This window comes from Adiantum capillus-veneris, chromosome 11, assembly GCF_014529385.1.
Source record: "Adiantum capillus-veneris isolate H3 chromosome 11, ASM1452938v2, whole genome shotgun sequence".
NCBI lineage: Eukaryota > Viridiplantae > Streptophyta > Polypodiopsida > Polypodiales > Pteridaceae > Adiantum > Adiantum capillus-veneris.
The window spans coordinates 98,932,929-98,951,916 of record NC_140941.1 but is presented as its reverse complement, the minus strand read 5'-3'; the positions used below and the strand labels follow the sequence as shown (position 1 = coordinate 98,951,916).

General features: G+C 44.2%; 1 protein-coding gene across 1 annotated transcript in view; it reads right to left on the bottom strand.

Annotated features, from left to right (window-relative positions):
- LOC147447718 (sulfate adenylyltransferase subunit) overlaps positions 1–13,391 on the bottom strand; it is a 48,047-nt gene extending 34,656 nt beyond the window's left edge. Inside the window, exon 1 of the mRNA XM_086523432.1 lies at positions 13,223–13,391. Within this exon, the coding sequence (XP_086379558.1) occupies positions 13,223–13,301 (79 nt within the window). The 5' untranslated portion in view covers positions 13,302–13,391. The remainder of the gene's footprint in view (positions 1–13,222) is intronic.
- Between the last annotated feature and the right edge of the window lie 5,597 nt (positions 13,392–18,988).

The window sequence follows — 18,988 nt, the reverse complement described above, 5'->3', positions numbered from 1 at the left end:
ACATGGCAGTTGTACGGATTTCCGTGATTTATGATGGCAGCTTTTTGGCATTGCTTTTGGACCAGAAGCTTTTGAGTTTGAAAGCTTTTCATGTAAACTGCTTTTCATAGGCCAAGGGCCTTTAAATATGTGCTAAGGGCTCATTCTCGAGCATACTTCCTGAAGAAGGTGCAGAGTCTCGGTACCGGCTTGTACAGTGTTGATGCAATATAAAGAAATACCCAAAGGGGCACCAAGGTTTAGGGTCAATACTCTCTGGGGTGGAATTCTGCCACTCCGTGTCGCGTGTCGTCTCTCTCTCTCAATTTAATTGTTATTGAAGTGCTACAAGTCTGTTCAATCTGTTCTTTTCTATTGGCACATGGTGCCAGTCTTGTGACAATTCCTCGCAGGAAATCTCTCTAAATTGTCATGTGTAAGCACCCAAGGCTTTCTCTGGGCTGCCCTTGCATTACCTTGCAATTTAGGTACGAAACCCTAAACCTGCAAAAAAAACGCAGCAGGCTGTAATTTTCTGTTTTGCATCATTTTGAGCGGAGCAAACACGTCTACGCGTGTCTCAAAAGCTCCCGCATGCAATGGGATGGTTCCCTTGTAAATTGGAGGAGTTTTCAAGCAAGAAAACTCTCCGTTTTCACATTCCTTCGCGATGGAACTCTGCGTACCTGAAGGGGATTAGCAATTAGCTGTAATTTTCTGTTTCGCATCATTTTGAGCGGAGCAAACACGTCTACGCGTGTCTCAAAAGCTCCCGCATGCAATGGGATGGTTCCCTTGTAAATTGGAGGAGTTTTCAAGCAAGAAAACTCTCCGTTTTCACATTCCTTCGCGATGGAACTCTGCGTACCTGAAGGGGATTAGCTAATCCGGTTCCTGTACACAAGGCTCATGCCTTGGCAAACGCGCATAAAACCCCCAGAACTGTACATGGTCATCTACTACAAACCCTACTAGTGGGGCATCACCATATGTGCAAAAGGGGGAGAGAGATGCGCAAGAGAAAATCATTGCGTTGCATGAGACAAGGGAGGAGGCAAGCTTCCATTAAAGCTGTGAGCACCTGCACCCACTACTCACACACACACTGTGTAGCACACTTACTCAAAAATCAGCCCCTCTTCCTTTTTGGGCACCCCCAACTGGGATGAGATATTTTTGAGTGTGTGTTGACATCCAAGTTGCTCTCGTGACCTACCCCCTTCTTGAAATCGCAAACGTCCTCAATTGCATGCATCCTATACATGCCATAGACGATTTAGTGTGGTTAACACCCTTTTATCATCGCATGTATCCGTGAGAAAGACTGTCGAGCATGTGTACAAATGACTTAATGAGACCTTCATACTTTTGTCAAACAATGTACACTTCTATTGCATTGAATCCTTATGTACATGTGAAGTGCTAGCTCTATCATCACCCCTCTTTTGAGCATGTGTCGAGCCCTTTGACCTATGCTCTATTGAAGTGATCTGAGTTGGAGAATGTATGGGTTGTAATCCAAAAGCTTCAAGGTAAAATTGCAATACATTTGGTGACTCTTATGTAATGTGCTTCGGAATCCGTAAGAAAGACTGTCGAGCATGTGTACAAATGACTTAATGAGACCTTCATACTTTTGTCAAACAATGTACACTTCTATTGCATTGAATCCTTATGCACATGTGAAGTGCTAGCTCTATCATCCCCCCTCTTTTGAGCATGTGTCGAGCCCTTTGACCTATGCTCTACTGAAGTGATCTGAGTTGGAGAATGTATGGGTTGTAATCCAAAAGCTTCAAGGTAAAATTGCAATACATTTGGTGACTCTTATGTAATGTGCTTCGGAAGTGAATGATGGTGTAAGCTTAGGGATGAGTGATCAATGAGTACTTGAAACCGGCCCGTAGGGCGGTAGACTTTGGCTTTCACCCGAAACTTTACTTTAGACTCTAGGAGACAGAGAAACTTTGCAAATAAAACCTGTAAGTGGAATTGACACTTCAACACACACAGCTTGGAAGCTGGAGCGCTCCAAGCATACGCCAACCTGTTGGCCCCAAAGACTGGCGCCCCTTTCGGTATTCCTTTATTCTTTAAGCAAAATTTCAGTAACATAACGGCTCCAAAACTTGCTCTGAACAAACCCCCATGCCGGGACTCGCTTCCAATGGCATAAACCCTCTGTTTTCAGCTCAAAAACAATAATTACAAGTCTCTGTAATTACTGGTTTTTCACATGTTTTCAGCCCTAAACACCCCCATTACTGTCAAATCATACAGTAGAGCCAACCAGGTACTAACTTCTCCTTGCGAGGTAGGACCGCCTCCACCGAAGGAGAATCATCATCCATATCAGAATTGGAATGGGACATGGCATGATCGAGTGAAGTAACTGGCTTCGGTGTAGAGGGTACAGGAACAGGAACAGGGATAGGATCAGGTGTAGGAGGTGGACGAGGAGGAGGTAGGGAAGGTATAGGCTTGGATGCTACCCCCTTTGCACGTGTGTTGAAAAGCTCCATGAAAGTCACATCAAGGCTAATTGTGGTGGTCTTGGCGTCAGGATCATAAAGCCGGTATCCATCAGACTCTCGTGAATAGCCCAGGAAGATGAGCTTCTTCGCCTTGAAGTCTAACTTCTGTCACTTCTCCTTTGGCACATGGACAAAGGCCGAACATCCAAAAACTCGAAAGTGTGAGACCGAGGGCTTGCGCCCGTAGTAAGCCTGATAAGGAGTCATGTCCTGCAAAGCATGGGTAGGAGAACGGTTCTGGATGTAAACCGTCGTGTTGCACGTCTTTGCCCAGTAAACCCGGGGCAAAGAAGCATGCACACGAGCAATCTCCATGATAGTCTGATTCTTCCGCTCAATAACTCCATTCTGGGAAGGAGTGTAAGGAGTAGTCAGCTGGCGCTGTAACAAACTTGGACACTCCAAGTCAAGAATCAACCGCGACAGCACCAAATAACCACTTCAAAACAATTCACAGATCACAATAGATTTGCACTGGCCCGGCGGAGTTCCGTGCCTAGAGATATTGGCCCCAAAGACTGGCGCCCCTTTCGGTATTTCTTTTTGTATTAATCAATCATCAAAGTACAAGAGAGCGGTTAGGGTTTCACTCTCAGACTCTGCGTCCAGATGCCCTGAGAAGTGAGGCCCTCACCACTAATTTAAAGGTTACAAGGGATGCCCAAAAGCAGAGCCCCAAAAGCTTTTAAAATCAAAAGCATCAGTTCTCTCTCTCTCTTAGAGAGTCTTTTCTCTTTTTTTTTTTAATAAAAAAAAGCAAAAGCAAAATTCGCGTCGCTCATCATTTTCCAAAAAAAAAATTTATTTTTTTATTTTTTTTTTATTTTTTTTTTAATAATCCGCCTCCGCGATTTCCGGAATTTAGGGTTTTTGGCAAAAATTAGGGTTTGCAAGAATTTTAGGGTTTCTGGCAGAAATTAGGGTTTTTGCTGTCCGCCACGTCATCACTTTGTGACATACCCCCCTCTTGAAAGCATTGTAATCGACCGCGATTACGCCTGCAAAACCGACAAAAGCCATAAACCGTCTTAGCAGACACTGACTGTTAGTACCTACGTACTAGGAACACACATCTAGCACATGTACAAAATCGACAGTCACATCACATGACATCACAGGACATCACCAGACATCACAGGACATCACATGACATTCAACATTCATTCGGATCTTAGACCATGATTTATCGGCAATGTAGCTAGCAATCACATCTAGGTCCAATCGGGACCTCATCGATGTCCGATTGACTAACCCCTATTGCAACCATGTCTATTCGAGATCAATCAGACCAAAATGCTGCAGTCATTTCGTCTATCAGTTCCTGTACTCACAAGAAGTCAAGAACAAATCAGTATCATAATCAGGAATTCCATTTCATAAAGTCATCCAGCAGAATACTGTCAGCTCTCAGTATCCCTGAAGCTCAAAGAGACATCAGTGACTTTAGTATCAAAATCGAGGCATCTGTTGACAAAGGAGTGGAGTAACTCCCCTCTTGTGCATCCCACTGCACCAGATCTTCGGCCAAGCTGAATTCTGGGTTCCATTTGGAGTAGACTATGCTAAACCAAAAGCATCGAGGTAAAGTTTCACAATCTGAGGAGTATCTGCTAGGTCCTCCTCCTCCATCCACTTCGCATCAAGTGCAGGATAATTCTTGAACTTAACCAAGAACCGCCTTCGAACTTTACCCTTATTCTTCGTATCCTTATGTGCCAAAATCTGTTCAGGAACAAGGATCTCCTCGTTTTCTTCCACTTCGGGTTGCTCATCAGGCTCCCCATCATCAGGCACATCACCTTTAAAAGGTTTCAAGAGATTCACATGAAATGCATTGTGAATCCTCCAAGTATCTGGCAGTTTCAATCGGAAGGAGATTTCATTTATCTTTTCAGTAATCTGGAAAGGGCCGTAGTATCGCATACTAAGCTTTGGAAAAAGCCTCTCCTTTCCCTTGTTCTTTCGTAGGCGTGCCTTCTCAAAACGTAAGAGCACCCAATCATCCTCCTTCAATTTCATGTCGCGACGACGGCGATCCGCTACCTTTTTCTGTCGTTCTTGAGACTTCTGCAAAGTCTCGCGAACCTTGGCAAAAGCCGTATCCAGATCTCGCGTATATTTATCCGCTTCAAAGATCTTATCTTTCGTGCTCAGGAAGGGTGGAACCTTCGCAGCACCTTCAACAATCTCAAATGGCGCCTTACCCGTCGACGAGTGTATCGTGTTATTGTAGGCAAATTCCACCAGAGGTAAATATCTTTCCCATTGAGTCTTCTGATCTGAGATATAAGACTTCAATAAATCTAGAACCACTGAATTGGCAATCTCGGATTGCCCATCAGTCTGCGGGTGGAACGATGACGAGAACTGTAACCGCGTGCCAATGTTCTCCCAAATTGCCTTCCAAAACAAACTCGTAAATCTGGGGTCTCTGTCGGAGACAATTGTCTCAGGCATGCCATGTAATCTGAAAATCTGGGCCACAAACAGTCTCGCTAAGTGATCCGGCTTGACTGTTTTCTTCACTGGAATGAAATGAGCCTGTTTGCTAAATCTGTCAATAACAGTCCAGATACCATCGTGACCACTCTGTGTTCTCGGGAGATCAAAAATGAAATCCATCGCTATACTTTCCCAGGGGCGGGTGGGTATGGGTAAAGGCTGTAACAGTCCCTGTGCTTTATGCCTATTAAACTTAACCTTCTGGCATACCAAGCAACTGCGCACAAACTCTTCCACATCTTTCTTGAGTCTCGGCCAAAAGAAATATCTCTCTACCCCTTTCATGGTGGTAGCAATGCCGCGGTGACCCGTAAAAGGTGGACAATGGCATTCAGTCATAACCTTTTCCCTCAACGGCTGTGTAACGCACAACATAGTCTTTTTCATCAAGTAGCCTTCCCGAAGGGATTATCCAGCTACTATCTCCCCCTCCCGTATCCGTGTGAAAATATCTGCAAAATCTGTATCTGTGGCATACTGATCGACCATATCCTCGAAGCTCCTATGATGTATCGCGGAAATAGCCAGAACCAACGGTTTCCGAGACAAAGCATCTGCCACCACATTCTTCTGTCCCTGCACATGGACAATCTGGAAGTGGAACTGTGACAAGATGTTCGCCCACCGCATCTGTTTTTCCGAAAGCTGCTTCTGTGACAAGAAGTAGCGCAAACTCTGATGGTCTGTAAAGACAGTAAAATCCGCTCCGAGTAGGTAATGCCGCCACTGAGTAAGAGCATGGATAACCGCCAAAAGCTCTTTCTCATAGATCTGTGCTGTCATCTCCGGCCTAGAGAACAAACGGCTCTCGTAAGCTATGACATGGCCTTCTTGCATCAAGACCGCACCCAGACTACGACCACAAGCATCACAATATACTTCGAATGACTTCTGCAAGTCCGGCAAAGTCAAAATAGGTCCCGTAGTCAATTTCTCTTTCAATGTCTGAAAGGCAGTCACCTCTGTGTGTCCCCACGAAAAAGGTACTCCTTTCTGTGTCAAGATATGCAAAGGGGAAGCAACCTCTGCAAACTTTCGTATGAACCGCCTGTAGTACGAACATAGTCCCAAGAAGCTTCTAACTTCATGGACATTCTTCAAGTCGGGCCAATCACGGATAGTCTCTATCTTGGCCGGATCCATTTGCACTCCTGCTGCTGACACAATGTGCCCCAAAAAGTGTATCTCTGGTAGGAAAAATTCACTTTTCTTTGCATTGATCACTAACTTGTGATCTCGTAATGCCTGAAAGACTTGAAGCAGATGATCTCTGTGTTCTGCCTCATTCTTGGAGAAAACAATGATGTCGTCAAAGAAAGTGCCAACAAATAGCCTGTACTCTCGAAAAATCCTATCCATCATCCGGTTAAATGTCGCAGGAGCATTGGTTAAGCCAAAAGGCATCACCAAAAACTCAAATAACCCAAAAGTCGTCCTAAAAGCTGTCTTGTAGACGTCTCCCGGTGCTATTCTGATCTGATGATATCCACTCTTCAAGTCAATCCTGCTAAAGCATGAGGATCCCTGTAACCTGTCGAGTATATCATCGATCCTAGGAATTGGAAATCTGTTCTTGATGGTGATTTTGTTGAGAGCTCTATAATCGATGCACATTCTCCAAGATCCGTCTTTCTTCAAAACCAACAATACTGGAGAGCAATACGGTGAAGTACTAGGCTGGACAAGTCCCTTTTCCAAGAGGTCTTTCACTTGGTTCATAATCTCTTCATTCTGTGCTCGGCTCACACGGTAGGGTGGCCGGTTCGGTGGTGTACTACCAGGTATCAGATCAATGGTATGATCTTCAGGACGAGCAGGTGGTAACTCTCCTGGCAGGCCTTCTGAGAAGCAATCGGCGTGAGAGTGTAGAAAATCTTGGCGTTCTTTACACAATCTGGAACCAGTCCTGTTTTCATCTTGCCTTTTCGTACACGGTCCTCAGCTGCTCTCGAACTCTCAGGCCTTTCGTCGTCCTTGTCATTCTGTTCTTTCTGTGCCTTTTTAAGGCACTTCGCGGAGATATGTCCAGTTTCCCCGCATCCAAAGCACTTCCCCTCCCTGATGTAGCGAGTCCGCTCCTGATGAGTAAGTCTGGGTCGTGCATCCTTTTTCTCTGGGTTGCTCTTTCGTTTTCTACTTTCATTCCCAGAAGTTTGTCCGGTTCGTTGTGTCATGACCTCATCTGTGGGGTAGGTCAGACTGCCAGAGTGAATTGCAAAGCCCCGCTTCGCATGACTCATCAACTCCTGAATAGAAGCTGACTTCTGTTCCAAGCAGTGGTCTCGGATCTCTGTAGGTAGACCCAATGTAAACCGCTCAATTTGTTCTCTGAACGAGATCTTCTTGAATGAAGAGGCAGGTAGAAAAGAGTTCCAGAATCTTTCACAGTAAGAATTCACTGTATCGCTCTTGGTCATCCGGAGATGGTTCCAAGCAGCTCGTATATCTCGCTCAAACTCTTGAGTCAACCAAGAAGAAATAAAAAGCCTCTTGAATTTCAGCCATGTAACCGGCACAGTCTTGCTTAATAGAAGCGTGGACCACCAAGTGCGAGCATTCCCCTTAAAATAAGAGGCAGCTCTTCGAATCTTGGAGTGCTCTGAATAGCGTCCTCCCGCGAAAGCGATGTCAAACTGCTGTATAAAAGACAAAGCCTTCGAAGCATCGGAGTATCCCGAAAAAGTATCAAACTTAAGTGCTTGGCCACCTTCCTTAAACTCTCGAACTTTCTTGCTTTTATCTTCGAGAAAGTCATACTGGTTGGCTTTGTAAAAATTCCTCTTGTTCGCATAAAAGTTTCCGTTGTCAGAGTCTGAACTGTCCGTAGACGAGTCCTCTGTAGAAGTGTCACTCACTGGGCGAGATTTAGCCTTCTTTGCCTTTTGCTTGCCCTTTCCAAAGCGTTGCTTCTTGCTTCGCTTTTTACCTTGTCTGTCTTCTTCGCTTGAATCTGAGGAGCTAGAAGAACTGTCAGAAGAAGAAGAAGAACTGGGTAGGCCTGCAAACTTGACGCGCTTCTTCAGTTTCTTTGCTTTATCGAATGTCGACTGACGACCCAAATATCCCGGGAAGTCAGTGCCTTTCTTCTGCTTTTTGCCGTGCTTTTTGGCTTTCGTTTGCGCGTCAAAAAGCTGAGCAATCCGTGCATCAACCACGTTCTCCAGTTCCTTCTCCGTATATTTCTTGGAGGCAGAAGGTTTCTTGAGAGCGGGTTTCGGGAGTGGTGTTGTGGTTCTCTGCCACTCTGTCTGTACCTCTTCCAAAGAGGTCTGATTCATATATTTTGCCATCTTCGGGTCCTTGGCAAAATTGAGCATCATCTTTGTTGCATCACCAATCAATTGACGACGCTCCATCTCTCTTTGCTCCGCCTGAGTAGGCCGAGGCGGGCCATACTCTCTGCCTGAATCTTCGTTGTGATCCCAGCCCGCATCTCCAGATGCAGAGGGAGTCGACTGATCATTGCCTGAAGCCATAGGTGCCGCGGAAAAAAATTCGGGGATCGGATTTCCCGTAGAAGAGAAATCGGCCGTGCTCTGATACCACTGTAACAAACTTGGACACTCCAAGTCAAGAATCAACCGCGACAGCACCAAATAACCACTTCAAAACAATTCACAGATCACAATAGATTTGCACTGGCCCGGCGGAGTTCCGTGCCTAGAGATATTGGCCCCAAAGACTAGCGCCCCTTTCAGTATTTCTTTTTGTATTAATCAATCATCAAAGTACAAGAGAGCGGTTAGGGTTTCACTCTCAGACTCTGCGTCCAGATGCCCTGAGAAGTGAGGCCCTCACCACTAATTTAAAGGTTACAAGGGATGCCCAAAAGCAGAGCCCCAAAAGCTTTTAAAATCAAAAGCATCAGTTCTCTCTCTCTCTTAGAGAGTCTTTTCTCTTTTATTTTTAATAAAAAAAAAACAAAAGCAAAATTCGCGTCGCTCATCATTTTCCAAAAAAAAAAAAAAAAAAAATTATTATTTTTTTTTTAATAATAATCCGCCTCCGCGATTTCCGGAATTTAGGGTTTTTGGCAAAAATTAGGGTTTGCAGGAATTTTAGGGTTTCTGGCAGAAATTAGGGTTTTTGTTGTCCGCCACGTCATCACTTTGTGACAGGCGCTGGATGCCCTATGACTTGCACCACTGTGCAAAGTCCTTCGAGGTGAACTCACCCCCTCTATCTGAGCGAATACATTTGACGTGCAAGTCCTCCTTTTCAACCATCAACTTCCAATTTCGAATGAAACTGAAAGCCTCCGACTTGAACTTTAAGAACGAAGCCCAAGTGTACCTGCTAAAATCATCCACAAGCACAAGCAGAAACTGTGAGCCAAAAAATGAAGGAGTGCTCATCGGGCCACATAGATCAATGTGAACAAGTGCGAGTGGTGTCGAATGCCTGGTTCGGAAAGGCAACCCTGTGTTGCTTGCCCATCTAGCAAGCCTCGCATACGCCTGATGAGGAGCGCATCACTGGTAAACCCTCCACCATAGAGGTCCTAGCAGCCTGTTGAAGCTGTTGATAGCATAGATGTCCAAATCGTGCATGCCATAGAGAAGAAGACTCCGTGGTCCGAGAGAGAAGAGCAGTGAGGCAGTATAGAGAACCATCGCGCTCACCGCGTGCAAGGATAGTACCTATCGTAGAATCAGAAACGGTCACTGTGCCACTCCCAAAGTGTATGTCAGCTCCCTGAGAGTCCAAACTCGACACATAGAGGAGGTTGAAGGCCATGTCTGGAACGTAAAGCGCCTCCACTAAACTGAACTTCGGGTCTGAGGTAGAACGAAAGAGGGTAATCTAGCCTGTGCCAGACACTAGAATCTCATGGTTGTCACCCATAGTGACGGTCTGCCCATGAGTCTCCCTGAGAGAGCTAAACCAAGACTATTGGGGAGTCATGTGAGTGGTGGCTCCACTGTCAACAACCCAAGTACCTGACTACAATGTAGCAAGAGCTCGGTGCATCGTCGCAACAAGAGCGGTCCCCGCCGTCTCGTGAGAGGCTACAACTACAGTCGAGGCTGTTTGTTTCTCCCTATTGGCGTCATTTCGCTTCTTCTTTCTGCATTTTGATTCTTTGTGCCCTTTCTTGTGGCAGTGGTAGCATTCAATGTCCTTGTTCTTCTTCTTCTTCTTACCTTTACCTTTCTTGTTGCCTCCTTGAGCTATCAAAGCTCCTTCTGCATCAACAGCACCTCAAGCTCAAAATGCAAAGTGCCCCTCGATCTGCCTCGGGGAAGAGAGAATCTCGTCCCAGGTGGGAAAAGAGGTACGTCCAGATGTAAGCAAACTCTGAAAGTAGGTATCAAAGCGTGGGGGAAGCTTGAATAGTAAGAGGAACCATGCGTGCCGAGGTGATGTCGCCTCCGACAAAGACAAGGTCGTCCCAAAGTTCCCGCATGCAACGGGTCAATCCATCGAGTGAGTTGAAATCCTTGAACTGAGGTTGTACAACTCCCGTTCAAGTGTGATTTGTCTGGCAAACGAGGTCTCCTCAAACTGGTCAAGAATCCGTCTCCACAATGGATGTGCATACTCCTCTTTGGAAACTTCCTTCGTGATGCCGTCCGAGAGGTTCATCATAAGAAAGGTGAAGACTCGTATGTCCCGATCCACTCACTCGTCAATCTGGGCTTGAATGGCGGTGGGAAGGGAAGGCTGTGTAGTCGAATGGATGAAATCATTCAACCATTCCCAGAGTCGAAGGTAGGCAATGATTGTGCGAACTCATGTCCACACTAAATAGTTGTGTGAATCCAACTTCTTCTCCTCAGCAAACTGGGTGAGGGCATAATTTTTAAATGTTGCGTTGACAGATGTCAACGTAGTCACAGAAGTGGAAGTGGCCGTAGTCACCGAAGACGTGGTGGCCCCCTTCTGGGACTGTTGTTGTCCCTTCTGCTTCGGAGTCGACATGTCCCGTGCTCAAAGAGTAGTCCCAGAGGTAGATCGATAAGATCGCAAGTCGCCGACGAAGCTACTGTCTCCAATGTTGTAGCAGTCCAAAATAACCGCTCAGACAACCACCAGATGGTGTCCTGATGAGCAAGGGAGTGATCAATCGGACAAAGGGTAAAAATTCAGCGTGGGAAGGAGCGCCAAGGGAGAGACAAGGAGATCGTAGCCTTTGTCTGCAAAAACGCAAGGCTGGTCCCAAAAACACTGGCTTGGATCTGCTGAAAACGCTAGGTAGCATTTTGCAGCTTTGCGGCGATGGAAACCGGCAGAAGTGCTAGTGCTAGGCAATGGAAGGGAGATCGTTGAAGATGCTCTGTGTTCTAGCGATAGATACCATGTGAGAGTGAGCAACGGAGAGGGTGTGAGCCACGCGCGCCGAAAACAACGGGGGGGGGGGGGGGGGAGAGAGAAAGAGAGAGAGAGAGAGAGAGAGAGAGAAAACACAAGTGCTCTGCAAATAATGCTCTCAATACACAATTTGAATGACTACAAGACCCTAAGCATTCTATTTATAGAATCTTAGGTAGGGCAAAATGTGTAGCTGGTGCAAAAAAATATAAAAGCCCAAAATGGCTAAAAATGTGTGCACCCAACCAGGCTCAGAAAATGACCGGCCAGACACGTGCTAAAAGTGTCCGCCCATGCAATCTACATGATGTGCGATGGGTGGCCAACCCGGGACAATCACTAGCCGTACAAAATGGCGAAGCAACGGAGGTGTAACTCTAACAAGAATAGCACAATGCGAAAGCATAAATGTGACACACTTGCAGCAACAGATAGGTATGAGAGAGAGAGAGAGAGAGAGAGAGACTCACAAGCCAAGCTTGAGATTTCTTCAATTTACTCTAACCACATGGATACAAAGTAATAGCCCTAGGAATCCTTATATAACTCACAAGCCAAGCTTGAGATTTCTTCAATTTACTCTAACCACATGGATACAAAGTAATAGCCCTAGGAATACTTATATAACTCCCATAGAAAGTTGACTGATCGAGCCTAAAAAAAGTGGGTTAAATACATTAAATAAATAACTAAATAAACAGGGTGAAAACTGGGCACGATCTCATGAGAGACATCAGTACATCCATGGGCACAATAAGCTTTGACCTACAACATTACGCAAGTATTTTCATGGCACTAATCACTACGGAAATTCATATGATATTGGCGATACTCTTGTTGGCTATAGTCATCTGAATGGGCTGATTGTGTTGATGCTCAAAAATTCACTTTTGGTTACTACTTCTTCAAAGTTTATGGCTTATCAAATGGTCCTATCATGACACCAATAAGCAAGCTTTTTGGTGGCTACAGCACAATATGGATCATCTTCCTATACCACCAACATCTCCTACCCTATTAACTCAAGTGTTGCCACTACAGTACAATATTTCTTTTGTTTGTGAATAACCAACTATACCCAGTGTTTGGGAAAGGTTTGCCTCAGCTTAACCTAAAGTCGATTCAAATTCCAGATTAGCCGGTTTGAAACCAAGGAAAGGAAGAAAAATCGGTAAAAAATACAAGGAAATAGTTCAAAAATCTTGCAAATTTGGAAAATTTTACTAGTAATTCCGGTTTTCATCTTCAAGGGGAGGAAACATGGCTGTCTGCGGAAAAAGACTTTCCCGAACACTGATTATTTTGAAAATCATATCAGCTTGAAATATTATCTTCCCGGAGACAAGCTTGCAAAACTTCTCACCAAGCCTCTTCCTTGACCTCCTTCTAATTATCTTCCTCGGTGTGCTAGCATTGGACCCCCAATGTGGCACTGAAGAGGACGTGTTGGAGGTTGTGTCATCACCATGTCATGATAGTTGTATAGCCACTTTGGCCCTGCATACACATTTTAGTCTAACTAGGTCACTTGTTTTTGTGTTCCTGTTTAGTACTCTAGGTAGCCATTTATGGTCTAAGTCACATATTGTTTGTCGGTCAAGCCAACTGTCAAGCCTGATTTTGTATCAGATCGCATTTGGTCTCTCTCGAGTTTTTCACTACACTTCACTTATCTCTCTCCTCTATGCGCTTGTCCCTGCACCTATACACTCCTCTGTCATCTCCTATACTTTCCTCTTGAATAAGAAATTCATTTTATCTTAATACTAGTTTGGTCTCATCGCCACACCGACCTTTAAACTCTCTTGCACACGCACAACGGAGAGGGATGATCCATACTCGTGACAGAAGAAAACCGCAGAGCTAGAGGAGCTATGAGAATACAGGAGAATTACCTGGAGAGGAAGGTACGACGGGAGAGAAAGCTAAATGAGCATGACCAAGGGCATGCTGAAGGGAGGACGCCATGAGCATAGTCTCCCTCTCACTGCTTCTGAGCTCTCATCGAATTTAAAACCTCAAATGGTTTTTCGCTCTTTGGTTGCTCATTTGGTGGCATCATTTCCTCTTGGAGAGGTTAGACATTGGGGATCACACTATAATCTCAATCATTTCCTCTTGGAAAGGTTAGACATTGGGGATCGCATTATAATCTCAATTCTGAAATCAATTGGTATATTAGGGATGAGCTAGGCCACTCCTAGTTCACCTCAATGTGCCGATAATTAAGATTGCCTCACAGTTAGTCGCACCTATTTAAAATCATAGATCACCTTGAAAGAATCGAATTAGATGACAACTCCTCCTCTACAACAAATCCCCTCTAGCTTTCACTCCCCCCCAAAGGTAGTTGGTCTCCCATGTTTCCAAATTCGATCAAAGGTCATTGTTCTCAAAAGCTCTTCTATCTTACAAAAATTGTTGATGAAACGGAACAAAAATGTATTGGTCACTACATCTACCGATAGTGTGAATGAGAGAGGAAAAGTTAACGTGAGAATTTAAATTGCTCTCATTGACCTTGTGTACATGTCCTAATGTGTAATACCCTTGCGATCATTAGGATGTTGTTTTTATTAGTCAAGGTAAATTAACTTGATATGAATAATAAGTTGATTGTTCAGAATAGTTGGAGAGAGATTAACAATAAGGGAAAAAAGAGCACCATGAGTGTAAGGAGGTGGGAGCCACTTGGTAAGAAAGGCACAAAAGTCATCAAGCATTAAAATGGATTCTTGCAATAGAAGAACAACGCTACAAAATTGTATTATACAATGTTTCTCTTATTTATGATATAAACTTATATTTAAAGCTTATTACATGGTAAAATGCATGCATCCTCTCAAGGAGGTGAGGGGTTCAAATCATGTGAGTAAGCATATTTTTAATTATGAGTCAATTTTTCAAGACTTCAAAAAGAAGTTACATTTTATATGTAACATTTAATGGCCTAGTAATCTATGTGTAGCGGAAAATAGCATGAACATAGTGAGCATTTCATTAGAATAGATTCCTAATGAGAATAACAAGAGTGCTTGGGTGGAGAGAGCAACAAAAAGTATAACACCTAGTTACATAGCATGAACAATACTTCAAAAGAGAGAGAAATTAAGCACTAAGCAAAACACTTATCAAACACAACATCAATTCCCTCACGGTCTTAGACCCAAGACCTCACACACCTTCGAAGATGGTGAGAGCTAGTGGGTTATGAGAGTAGATTGAGAGGAAGAAGGAGTAGTCTTACGAGAAAGATGTACATCTCCTCACATAATCACTCATATTAGCATAGATTAACTTAGTAATTAGCATGGTAGAGGAGATGAGCATGCATTGAAGCTTGGCTCTTGGTTGGATTTGCATCACAAAGCCAAGAGTTGTTGGTGTAGGCCTCCCTTCTCACAAGCTTGGAGTAGGTGATAAGCTTTCCATTAAAGCTTGAGAAGAGAGAGAGAGAGTCTTCTTACTCTACACATGAGCTTGTGTGAGTGTGTGTGGATAATTGCCTTTAAAAAATCAGCCCCCTCTCTCTCTTGGTCGACCCCTCTTGCCATTTGCTCTTGCTAGCACCTCATTGAACCTCTCCCAGCTTAGCCAATGAAAGTTAAGTAGCATAAGTGATAGTCTTCTGACATGTGTCCCCCTTTCCCCTTTTGTGAGAGCTTTAGGTAATTAATTATTTCAACTAAACTCTCATTGGACTCCTTTGCCTCTTGGCCAATAGGAATCAGGCAAGCCATTGGGCTGTTGAATGCTCATTGGACCCCTTGGGAGACTGTCCAATAGTCTTTTAGAGAGCTTAATTCCTATTGGTTCTTTTATTAAGTGTTTTTAGATTAATTAAACTAGATTTACTCTAGCCTTACTCTCATTGGTCCACCTCCATGGCCATCCAATAGGATTTGAGTACACCTTGTGGGCATCTGGCCTAGGGAGTTGAAATGTGTCCCTCATTCCCTTTGTGTAAAGGGAGCTTGTGTGTGTGTGTGTGTGTGTGTGTGTGTGTGTTTCTCTCTCATCCCCTACTTCTTGGGCTCGCCCCCTCCTTTGTAGGACTTGGGAAGACTTTTGGGGGGACACACAAAGCATCCAATTTCCTAAGCCTTTGACCTTTGGACACAACCTTTGAATTTTGGAACCTTAGCATTTTGGAAGTCTTAATGGGATGAACCCTTAGGTCTTTGGAGCCCATTGTTGCACATAGCTCTTTTGCAGATGGCCCCCCTTGGGATCCCTATTTTCCCTCTTTTGGATCCCTACTGTGGCCGGTCTGCCAGCTTAACCAATATTCTAGCTTTTTCTCCCCTGGCACTTCCCCATATTAAATGATATGTTTAACATGAGAAAATAATTTAGGAGAATTAGATATTAGTTATTATGACATTATAACAACTTTTTCCAAGCTGACCCATCGGAGATCAAGGACCAAGAGGAGGTGCTGCAGCCCGAGTCCATTCTCCGACATGAAGACAAGGTATTAAGAGGCGGTAAGACTATCCGACGATATCTTATTAAGTTTAAGAATTATCCTTTTGAAGATGCTAGATGGATGCAAGGCATACAATTAAAGGATAACCTAAACCTTGTCAATGCTTACAATGCTTCCCAAGAGTAAGCAAATGTACAAAATGTTAAAAATGAACAAAGTTTTTTTTGTCTTATAAGACTCTCTTTTTCTTTATTGTGCACAAAAATGAAGTAGTATGCATGCTTAGATCAAGTTTGCGGAGACGACGTCTCCCAAACATCAAGTAGAGCTTGTCACTCTACTATGGAAGACTGATAGGACTAATGTGCAGACATGCTTGCGGCAGCCTCAGGCTCTCAAGCACCAAATGGACTAGTCATCCATTGTGGAATGATGTCGTAGGGTAACATAGGGATCCTCTACCCGCTAAGAAAAGGACTCATGAAATATGCTTTATCTTCTCTACACCATAGTCGAGGACGACTATGATTTCAAGAGAGAGTAATGTCATAATAATCAATATCTAATTCTCCTAAATGATTTTCTCATATTAAACTGATCATTTAATGTGGGGAAGTGCCAGGGGAGAAAAAGCTAGAATATTGGTTAAGCTAGCAGACCGGCCACAGTAGGGATCCAAAGGAGGGAAAATAGGGATCCAAAGGGGGGGCCATCTGCAAAAGAGCCATGTGCAACAATGGGCTAAAAAGACCCTAAGGTTCAGCCCATTAAGACTTCCAAAATGCTAAGGTTCCAAAATTCAAAGGTTATGTCCAAAGGTCAAACCTAGGGGAATTGGATGCTTTGTGTGTGTGAAAAAAAGTCTTTGCATATCCCTACATGGGAGGGGGCGAGCCTTTCTTCTAGGGGATGAGAGAGAAATCCACACACACACACACACGCACACAAGCTCCCTTTACACAAAGGGAATTAGGGACACATGTCAGCTCCCTAGCCCAGATGCCCACAAGGAGTACCCAATTCCTATTGGATGGCCTTAGAGGTGGACCAATGAGAATTAGGCTAGAGTAAATCTAGTTTAATTAATTTAAAAACACTTAATAAAAGAACCAATGAGAATTAAGTCTCCTAGAAGACTATTGGACAGTCTCCCAAGGGGTCCAATGAGCATTCAGGAGCCCAATGGCTTGCCTGATTCCTATTGGCCAGGAGGCAAAGGGGTCCAATGAGAGTTTAGTTTAATTATTAAATTACCTAAAGCTCTCACAAAAGGGGAAAGGGGGACACATGTCAGAAGGCTATCACTTATGCTGCTTAATTGTGATAGGCTTGACTTGGGGAGGTCCAATGAGGGCTGAGCAAGAGCAAATAGCAAGAGGGCTCGCCCAAGAGAGAGAGGGGGCTGATTTTTGCAAGGCATTATCACACACACACTCACACAATCTCATGTGTGAAGAAAGAGAAGACTATCTCTTCCCAAGCTTTAATGGAGAGCTCATCACCTACTCCAAGCTTGTGAATCATGATTAATCACCTATGAATGCTACTAATGTACATCCACTTTAACCTATCTCATAATGTGGTTTCAAAGACTTAGTTAGTGTTATTACCTCTTAACCTTAGATTAGATTCTAAGCATTCATAGCTATCTCGATGCTAGGTCAAGTGTTTCTCTCTGTCATCACTTGACTGATTCAAAAATTCTATGCATTGCATATTAGGGGATTATAATGCCTTGGACATGTACCTTAGTGGTGCCTCTACCCTTCATTACGGCTTAATTAATTTTATTATTGTCTAACTTCGGTAAAGGAGATTATCAATCCATCTCGAGCTTCAAAGGTGTTCACATTTGGATCAAAGTTTTTTTTTGCTAGCCATTTTTGGTGGAAGAGTTAACTCAAAGGTCAATGTTTCCAAACTTGGCATTGCCAAGTTGAGCTACCAAAGTCACTTAGCTACCTATCCTGATTACAGAGGGTGTAGTTGTGGAGATGCCCCTCTCCAGGGTCTATGCAAGAATTATACAATTTACACTTTTATAACGATTTCAATGTACATCAGAGTGCGGAAGTGATAACATAGGGGAGGGGTTCTTAGTGCCCGACCTAGCATGGAGTGCCATGAGCCATTTTCATCCAGATGTACCTAGGGACTCCTGAATGTATATGAATGAAAGTCAAGAGAGAGAGAGAGTGTGTGTCATAATAATCAATATCTAATTCTCCTAAATGATTTTCTCATGTTAAACTGATCATCTAATATGGGGAAGTGCCAGGGGAGAAAAAGCTAGAATATTGGTTAAGCTAGCAGACTGGCCACAATAGGGATCCAAAGGAGGGAAAATAGGGATCCAAAGGGGGGGCCATCTGCAAAAGAGCAATGTGCAACAATGGGCTCAAAAGACCCTAAGGTTCAGCCCATTAAGACTTCCAAAATGCTAAGGTTCCAAAATTCAAAGGTTTTGTCCAAAGGCCAAACACTAGGGAAATTGGATGCTTGCTGTGTGTCACAAAAGTCTTCGTCCATCCCTACATAGGAGGGGGCGAGCCTTGCAAGTATGAGATGAGAGAGAAAATGTGCGCTCCTTGCCGCACTGTCGAAGCAAGGGACTTGCCTAACACTGTGTGCGAGCCACAGACGGCTCCAAGCACACAACTAGCTTAACTAGTAAGCTCAAAAGAGGGCAATGGTGTGTCACTCACCGCTCTATGCTCCTACCGTGGAGGATTCCTCGCCGCGAAGAAGAAGGAGACGCCGCTACGTCGCGCTCAACCGCTTCACCGCCACCGTGCCGCCGCAATGCTCGCTCTCTCTCTCTCTCTCTCTCTCTCTCTCTCTCTCACACACACACACACACACACACACACACACACACACACACACACACACACATACACACACACACACAAGGAGGTGAAGAAGAAGAAGATGGAGATGGAGATGGAGCAAGAGCACTCTTCTATTGCACAAATGAGAGAATGAGTGAATTTTAGGTTTAGTTGGCTTTTATATGAGCTCACCCCATTCACACTTGGGCGCCCATGCTTAGCCAACTAATCCCTTGAATGTCCCAGTTAGAGTGCGCCTCTCATCGGCGATCACTCTTACCCTTTTCCTATTGGACCGACAAGCCCGGTACATGACTCTACCAAATAAATAATACAATGTCCACCGTAGGTTACAACATCCGTCTCATAGGTGATAGGGTGTCCGTGAGCCGTGAGGGTTA